Consider the following 9677-nt stretch of genomic DNA (forward strand, 5'->3'; position numbering starts at 1 on the left):
TCCTACATGCTGTCTATTCACTTACTTGTGACACCATTCCATTAGTACCAACTGAATTAGCTGTGCCATCCCTTTTCACCTGCTGTAATATCTGCCTCTCTCTCATTCCAGAAAGAAAACAACTCACAATATGGCAGAAAGAGTCAAGAAGGATATTGGGCTGCTAGTCATTAGGCTCCTCACCCTTTATGAGGAGAGGAGCCTGATTCTGACCCATAGTGTTTGGAGATGTGTGAGTTAGCCATGGGAAGTGCAGGTGGGACGCAAAATGTACATCATGTCCCCAGCCACCCGCTGGGTGGTGCTCCAACTACATGTTTATCACCACTGTGACATCACGGTCACGGTCGGAGACCACGTCCAATCAGAAGGAAGACATCATGTGGCCACGCCCTATGACGTAGACAGACCGCGCCCCCAAACGAAAACAAAAAATTTAAGGTCCAGACAATATAACAAACTTATTGATTTATTGATTAATCTACTGTTACTATTAACTAATTTATTTATCTAGTGTTCATTAATTTATCAACAAACTTATTTATTACTTAATTTATTAAGCCACTGTTATTAACTAATTTTTCAAAAGCTTTTATTAATTAATTTATAAACAAAGTTATTTATTAACAGGCTTGTTTATAAATTAATTTATTAATACACTGTTATTAATTATTTAGTTAAGACTAATTAATAGATTTATTAACAGACTTTCAAGGGTATGTATTAAGTAATTTATTAATCCACTATTATTATTAACTAATTTACATTATCAGTATTCAGTTTACATTATCAGACTAAACGATTCATTAAGTTGACTGTTATCATTAACTGAACTATTAAGAGTATCACTTATTAGTTAACGTAGTAATTAACTTATTATCGACTTTCTTAACAGACATTTAATCCAGTGTTATTTATGTATTGATTAACCCCGGTTATTATTTACTTATTAATCTATTGGTTCACTCCCTTTTTCTTGACAATTTCCGGCACGGTCGGGCGGAAATACAATCTGGGAGAATTCCTGGCGGATTGTGATCTTCGCACCGGAAGCGGAAACAGGCGGCTCCAGGAGTCAGTGGAACTTTCAGCCGAGAGCGATGGGTGCCCGGGACGACGAGTATGATTATCTGTTCAAGGGTGAGTCCCCCGCCCCAGCCAGCGAGGCGACTTCTTTATCCCCGCTTCCCCCTGTCAGCCTGCTGGGCCCCGGGGCCATACCCCTTGACGGGGCATCAGTACCCTCTCCCCAGCCCTGTCCTCTCCTCTCCTGCCCCCAGATCAATTCCCTACCCTTACCTAGGGCCCATCTCCCCATTCCCTGGGGGCTCTCTCCTCTCGCCCCCTCGGTCTTTGTTCGTGTTGCCCTTGAACCAAAAGGTTAAGCTACATATTAATAGGAGGGATCATTCCACTTGGAAGTAGGCCGTCGTTATATTTTACATGTAGCAGGAACTTTCCCAAAACTAAATATTGCTGCTGCATTCAAGTATTTCACTTCCAAAAAAAAAAATTCTAGCTGCCTACGGTCGATGTCTTAATTGAGTTAGTTAGTTTAAGTTGACTTGTACTGAGTTTAAAATAGGAGAAATGGCCCGGATTTAGGGATTGGTGTGAGCTCCAAGAATTTCTTCAGAATGGATCTGGTGAAGATTTAAATTGTCTTGCAACTGTTGGACATTCTTCAGCTTTTGAAAACATTTGTCATGCTGCGTTTTGTTTGTGTAGACCAATGGTAAGCCTGGAATGTTTCTGTACCCTTGTTGTGTGAAATCCTAGTTGTCTGCCAGATAAATGTAGCTAATGACTTCTTTCTTGACTATAAAGCTCACTTCACTGTCTGCAATTTTGACTGCCAACTGAAATGGAAATGGGGATTCTTTTTAATCCAAAGACTGAAAATTATTACAGTTTTAAACAAACTACTGGAATTTGTGTGGTGTTTGAACTTTGGTTCAAGCAGTTGGGGAGATACTTGTATATGACATGGCACTTGTTTGTATACAGAATGTGATTTGACCCAAGTGGGTCAAATGTTTAGTGGTTTCTTTTGAACTTTCTTTGAAACATGGTATTATTCTGTTCTTAATCGAAAGATAATCCTTAAAAGGTGAGTTAACAGTTGAAGGTACTACATTGTAGTTCAGTACATCCTAGTAACTGGAGCATGCACTTGAGTTTGTGCCATTATGGCTGATCAGTCTCTGGACTGTTCTTGGCTCTTGATTCTTGTAATCTTCAATTACAGACATCCACCCCTACAATATGGCAGATAGTAAGATCTTGTGAGGGATTTTAAATGACAGCCATGTTTTTGCACTGTAACAAAGTAATGAAGTACCAATAGTGTCATCACTAATCTTCCTGTGTTTAACTTGTGGTTTGTCGCTGACCAAGGAGTAAAATTGGGGCCTGAAGCCAATATCAGTATTACTTGGATCTACTAGTCAGTTTTGAACTGACACCAGAACCAAGTGGAGATTTTCACTGTTTCTTAACACCTGTCAGTGGTGTACCACTGATCAGCTGGTCCAAAGCTATGTAGAATTGATCAAGTCTTCCAGGATGTCTCCTATAAATAACCACAATTTTCCATTTCTTGCTGTTGTAATTAACTTTACTGTTTGCAAATTTGGCAATTACAGAAACTCCAGAATAGGGAGTTGCTAGAAATAAATTACAGAAATCCTTTTTGTGAAAAAATTGACAATGATTGCAATGCTGCTATTAATTGGCAACCTGTTTTTAATATGGATTGAATGCAGGTTATTGGAAAACAGCACTTCTTCCAGTTGGAAGAAAAGTTTCTGGTCTCCAATGGACTGGAGGAAGGAAGGACTTAAATAGCATGTTGTATAGGATAGTAACATTTGGAGTAGGTTATAAAAACAAATGAAGCAGGTGTGAGGATATGGATGCCTCAAGGTATTGTAATCTTGGGCTTTCTGATTTCTTCTAACAGATGCAGCATAAAGGGATCCAGTATTGTCTACAGAGTACTTGTTGAGCTCTTAACTCTTCCTTTATTCCTGATAAATTATTTATTGCAGGCTGTGTACTAGTTCCAAAGTAATAATGAAGTCTTAAGTGTGCGCTTGTGATTCTTTCTAGGGAGGAATGTTCTGCCAGGTTGAAATTTTAAATTGAATTAGAAATTCACCAATGGCTAAATGATGCCAACTATTTCTTGGCACCACTTGCGATCACTGGTTTGTTCTGATTTCCTTGAAGCCATGTTGCGTCATGAGTTCAACAATCTGTTGAAGGGCTAGTCATTCTAAAGAATGAATGGTTGGGTGTGTCCACTTTGTTTCCTCCCCAAATTTGTCACTTGGTACAATGTTCCTAACTACTGCTAACTTGGCCAGTTTTAGGACATGATGACTAAGGTGTAATAAAAGATCATCAATTGATTTTGTCATGCTGTTTACTGGCAGAGTGCCAGTATTTAAAATGCATTTTTGCACAAATGGAGTCCTGATTCACCACCACCCAAGCCAGCTATTTTAGACTGGGATTTTAACCTCTTGTGCTCCTTTTTATTTACATTCTGATTTTGGGTTTTGCATCAAAGGAAATGCTTTGCATTTTAAAGCTATTCATAACAAAGACATCTAATTTTATTTGGACTTTTTATTTACAGAACAGTTCTGGGTGTGTTGCCTTTAATGAGTAACAAAAGGTATTAAAAAACAATTATCAACTGAGGATTACTGTTCTGTGAGATGTGATACTAAAATTGAGGTGTTGGTGGCATTAATACTTGTCTGAGTTTGAGTAACTGCTCTGTGACCCAACAACCCACTAAACCACAATGAGGAATAATCTGAGCACTGCTTTTGGAGAGCTGGGACAATAGTGATGGAATGGAACAGGTGGGATTGCAACTAGTACAACATCCTGGCTCCAGTTGTATTTTCAGACAATGGTGTGGTTTTGAAACACTTACTGTAAGTATTGCAGACAGTGGTCTATCTGACATTAGTTCTGCTGCAGTTAACTTCAGACTGAGTGCTTCCTATTTTGTAATCCAGGAATATGAAATGCTAACTTGAATCAGTTAAACATTGGTTGTCATAACACTGAGAAAACAGCTTGAATTATCAGTGAAGATGAAGCTCATTGAATACAATGTTCACTGCAATTTCAAGATCACTAAATGATTGTCACTAGTCTGAATGTTTTTTCTTTTGTTTTAATGTCTTGTTTTTAAGCTGTGGTGACCTTTTTTCTAGTTGTGGTTTCCAGTTTGTATAGAGAAGTATTTTGGTCTGGAATGTACAAGAGTGGGAATCCATGTCAAAGTTTGGCTCCTGCACACGGAAAACACTTAAGGATATGGTCTTTTCACCACCTATGTCTTTACTTCTCCACATATTTGAGTGGAACTAGGGCATGTGAAGAAGGAAGTAAAAGCCTACATGAGCTCTTGCTGAGCACAGGCTTGGCTGCAGATTGACTGACTTGAGTTGGAGCTTTTGTTTCCTTTTTCCATCCAAGTGGGAGAAAATCTGAAATTCTACCTGGCACAAAGGAAGATGGTCACTGGTCGGTCATCTTCACTGCAGGAGTTCCTTTGGGTAGTGTCCTAGGCACAACCATCTTCAGATGCTTTATCAATGACCTTCCCTCCATAAGGTCAGCAGTAAAGTGTTTGATTGCACAATTTGGATAATGAAGCAGTCCAGTCAACTGAAGCAAGACCTCACTAGTCAAGTTGAGCTGAGATGTGGCAAGTAACACTTGTAACCACAGATGGTGAGCAATGACCATCTCCAGCAAGAGAATCTAACCATCACCCCTTAACACCCCTTTTCTGATGAAGGGTCTAGGCCCGAAACGTCAGCCTTTCTGCTCCTATGATGCTGCTTGGCCTGCTGTGTTCATCCAGCCCTGCACCTTGTTGTCTCGGATTCTCCAGCATCTGCAGTTCCTACTATCTCTGATTCAATTTTAACCCCTTAACATTCACTGGCTTTACCATTATCAAATTCTTCCATTAACAAAATCCTGGGATTACCGTTTGCTGGAAACTGAACTGGATTAGTAATGAATTCTGGCTACAAGAGCCGGTCACAGGCTGTGTCCTGCAGCAAATAACCTGTGTTCTGACTCCCCAAAGCTTGTCCGTCTACCTGACACATTGTCAGGAGTGTGATGGAATACTTTGCTTGCCTGGATGGGTGCAGTTTCTCAGCGTGAATGCAGCTTGCACAGCGCTCAAACTTTACAACATCCAGGAGAAAGCAGCCCTCATTAAGTGGCACCACATCTACTCCCTCCACCACCAATGCTCAGGAGCTGCAGTGTGTACCATCTACAAGATGCATTGCAAGAATTCAAAGATCTTCAGACAGCGCCTTCCAAACCTGTGACCACTTCCACCTAGAAAGACAAGGGCAGCAGATACATGGGAACACCACCTGCAAGTTTCCTTCCAAGCCACTCACCATCCTGACTTGGAAATTATTGATGTTCCTTCAGTGTCATTGGGTAAAAATTCTGGAATTCTGTGCCCCCCTCCGCATGCACATCACCGCCTTCTGAAGGGTAGCTAGGGCAATAAATGCTGGCCAGCCAGTGATGCTCACATTCCATGCGATTTTCTCTTTCCATAATATTTTCTCCTTTACGTCCTCAAGTTTGTGGATTACATCACTGCTGAAATGTTGCTCTGGGGTCATATCCTAACAGAATGTAGTTGAATGTGTTACCCTTTGAGAGCAGTCAGACCAATATGAAGCTGAAAACAGAGGGAGGATAAACTTGAATAACAAATACTTTGCATTAACCTAGTTCCAAGACTCTGGCTTGTTGCATTGAGTTCAGTACTTAGCACATGTCATGCCTTGCCATTTTTATAAGCTGCTCTTACTAAATTTGTTTTTGGGGAACTAATGTCCTTACCTGGTCTGGCAATGTGGTTGCTTTGAACTGACCTCTAGGCTATTAAAGATGGACAATAAATGCTGCTTGACGAGTGATGTCCCCCCTCCTTCATTTACAGGATGAGGGCAAAAACTGCTTGTAGTTCAGTGACTTGTGCCAAATCTTTTCTGAAGTGTTTTTTTGAATTCCATTTCTTAAGGGTGCTGCAAGTTATAATTTAAATGAGCACTATTCTCAAAATCTATTGTTTGTTTGAAAAAGTTAAATAAAAACATAGGATGTGGGTATCACTGGAGGCCAGCACTTATTGCCTATTCCTAATTGTCCAGTGAGCAGTTCAGAGTCAACCTTGTGTCTGGAGTCACATGTAGGCCAGACCAGTCAAGAATGGCCGTTTCCTTCCCTAAAGGACATTAGTGAACCAGATGGGTTTTTCCAACAACTGACAATAGGTTCACTATCATTTACTTGTAATTCTGGATATTTTATTGAAGTCAAATTCCATCATCTACTGTGGCAGCATTTGAACCCAGGTCCCCAGAACATTACCAGGGTCTCTAGATTAATAGTCCAGTGCCTATTACCAATAGGCCGTTGCCTCCCCAGACGTGAACCTGGGATGTCTATCCATTCAAAGTCAGTCACTACACCAGGTTGTAGTCCACAGGTTTGCTTGAAATCATAAGCTTTGAGTGCTGCTTCTTCATCAGGTGAAGTGAAGAAGAGCACATAGGCAGAGATCAAAAGATCATACAAATGGTGAATGGAGTGTTGGTAGGCTGAATAAGTCCCTGCAGTTGATTAAAAGTCAGACGGTGAGAGTAAAGTGTCAGCAGCTGATCTCATCGATCACCAGTTGTGATGTGCCTCAGTGAAAAACCACTGATTTCAATGTGGACACAAGACATGACTGATAGGGTACCCTTTTGTCACAGTATTTTCTAGTGTAGTTTCTCCACTCCATGTTCTTCACCACCTTCAACCTCTATGATGACAAACATCTCACCAATATCATCCCTATGCCCCCCACTTCTCATCTTCAAACAACTGCCAAACCTTAAATAGACCATCATTTGTGGCAAACTACCCAGCCTTCAGGACATGGACCACAACACCACACAACCCTGCCATGGCAACCTCTGCAAGGTATGGCACATCATTCCCATGGATACTACTATCACACATGGGAACACCACCCACTACACAGCAGATACTCATGTGACTTGGGAAATGTTGCCTATCTCGTATGCTGCAGGCAAGGATGCCCCAAGGCATGGTTTATTGGTGAGACCATGGAGAATCTGCAACAATTGTCAGGCAGGAATGTTCCCTCCAGTTAAGCAGTCAAGGACATGAAGCCTCCGATCTTTGGCTAAGCATCCTCCAAAGCAGCCTTCAAGATGCATAACGCAGAATTGCCACGCAGAAACTAATAGCCAAGTTCCATACCTATGAAGACAACCTCAACTGTGATCTTGGGTTCATGTTGTGCTACATGTGACCCCACCACACTTCTGTATTTGTAAAATCTTCCTTGTTCTATTTTGATACCACCTTTTTTAAGTTTATCTCTACTTTAATTAGCTTGTACAGATTTTGGAGTACTTGTTTTGGTTACACCCTCAGCATGGGACTCGTACCTATCGTGTTGTTCCAGTCACTTGATTTGTCTCCACCACATTTAATTTTGATAGTCTCCCTGCCTCAGATCAGATTGTCATCCCTTCACTTGCTATTCATCTGATTTTTTTCTTTTACTCTCTCTACCTGACTTTTGATCACCTGCAGAGACTTATTATTTGACGCCACTCCCCAGTTGTATGACCTTTTGATCTCTTTTGCCTATAGATCTCCCTGCAAATAAATTGTGCCTGTGCATTTTGTCACTTCACCTGATGGTGCATCACTCCAAAAGCTGGATTTCTTTCAAGTCTGTTGGACTATAACTTTGTGCCATGTGACTTCTGACCTTGTCCACCCTAGTCCAACATGGGCATCCCCCATGTCTGTCCAAAGGCTGCAGAATTTATAACTTGCATCAATTCTGGACTGATAAGGACAATGACTGGAACTTGTTGAGTTTGGGTGCTCCATATTGAAGTTTAGGCAGAAAATGCCTTTTTGCTACATCCTACTACCTGGAATAACCTAGATGCTGGAAAATTACAATCCACAGATTCTCCATCTTGATGTTCACAACATTTCAACTGTCTCAATCCACCAACTTCAATGTAGACAACTAAATTGTAGAGTAGTACTTGGAATCGCAAGTTCTGACTAACTCTGCAGTCAGACTTTACCAATAGAGTTAGAATTGACTTTTTTAAACATTCCAGAGTTGAGCTTCAGCCAGAGTGGGCTGCAAGTGGCACATGGACAAGGCAAGCTTTCATTTTTTTCTCCTACATTAAAGCCAAGCAATGTTATCTGGGGTTTGGCTGCAGTCCCAGCTTCTGCAGGGTAATGGGTTCTGTCATTTACACACTCCTCAATTAAGAACAAATGAGGTAATGCATTACTGATACTGAGATTAGATTGTCACAGCCTAATCTTTCTCAACTTGTTCCTGCCCAGTTGACAGGCACTCATTGTGTAATGTGGTTCTCTGACACCAACTCTATTGGTAGAAATTGTTCCGTTTTTTAATCTTTGTTTTTCTGCATAAAGGACTACATGGATATAAAGTGAAATGTGTGAACTGACTATTGGTACAAGATTGAAAGTTTCTTGGCTTTAAACTTAATGCAAAATCAACTTTTCTGCTTTTAAGTACTTGAGTTGATAATAGGTTTCTAAAGAAAAGCCTTCTGCCTGTGAAGTGGCCATCTTTCGGTTGTTGGACATGTGTAGGCAATTTGGTTCCAGCAACTTAATGGCAGAGAGGAAAATGAATTTCTGAGATGCTGCTTTTCAAACGAGTTATGCCTTGTCTTCTGTTCCTGCTGTGGCACGTGTTTTCCTGTCACTGACCAACTGGTGTTACATCTGTGCCTTGAGTTTTTTACAGGTTGCACTGACTTTTTTCCAAAACACGAAGTGCAGGTGTCAGATGTAGAATTTTGCTGCTTAAATTGGGCAACCTAGAAACAGTCTCCCATCTGTTTCTATACTTCCTAGAATTCTTGATATCATCCCTAATCTTTACTCCTGCTATTTGCCAGGTTGAGTGCAGTAGAGCTGCAAAATAGTGGTATCTGTCCAAACCCCATCCTACTGCCACCATTTCCCCCCTCCCAAAAAATTACTGATTTGCAAGGGCGTCCCAAAAAACTGCTTGTGTTATTGACGAATAACTCCTTCACTTTGAGTTGAACCTGGTCTTTTGAACGTATGACTGGGTCACAGCCCTTGTGTCACAAAATTAGATTTTGTCCCAGTGAACAATCTTAGAAACATTCCTTTTATCTTATGTGGGCATATTTCCATTGCACAGTCACTGAACCACTTTAGAACTATAGCCACATTCACTAACCTACATCAGCTTTCACAATCCCAGTGGCTACAGTTTAAGTTACCACCCTTGTGTACAAATTCCTCTATGGCCTTAACCTTTCTGTAACTTTCTCCTGCTTTACAACCTTCCACAAACTTACCCCTCTAGTTCCTTTTTGGCCTTTGGCAGGCAGCCATGTCTATAAGCTGTCCTAGCCTGTTGATCCTCTAGAATTATTTCTCTAAACCTACCTTTTGTTGAAAGATGAGAGACAACAAGGTGCAGGGCTGGATGAACACAGCAGGCCAAGCAGCATCAGCCTCTCTGCTCCTATGATGCTGCTTGGCCTGCTGTG

At 41.0% G+C, this 9677-nt stretch overlaps 1 protein-coding gene across 1 annotated transcript in view; it reads left to right on the plus strand.

Moving 5' to 3' along the window:
- The first annotated feature begins 379 nt into the window (after positions 1 to 379).
- Positions 380 to 9677, plus strand: part of rab11a (RAB11a, member RAS oncogene family) — a 15879-nt gene continuing 6581 nt past the window's right edge. The window contains exon 1 of the mRNA XM_020518773.2: positions 380 to 1140. Within this exon, the coding sequence (XP_020374362.1) occupies positions 1101 to 1140 (40 nt within the window). The 5' untranslated portion in view covers positions 380 to 1100. The remainder of the gene's footprint in view (positions 1141 to 9677) is intronic.

Source organism: Rhincodon typus, chromosome 33 (genome assembly GCF_021869965.1).
Source record: "Rhincodon typus isolate 14 chromosome 33, sRhiTyp1.1, whole genome shotgun sequence".
Taxonomy (NCBI): domain Eukaryota; kingdom Metazoa; phylum Chordata; class Chondrichthyes; order Orectolobiformes; family Rhincodontidae; genus Rhincodon; species Rhincodon typus.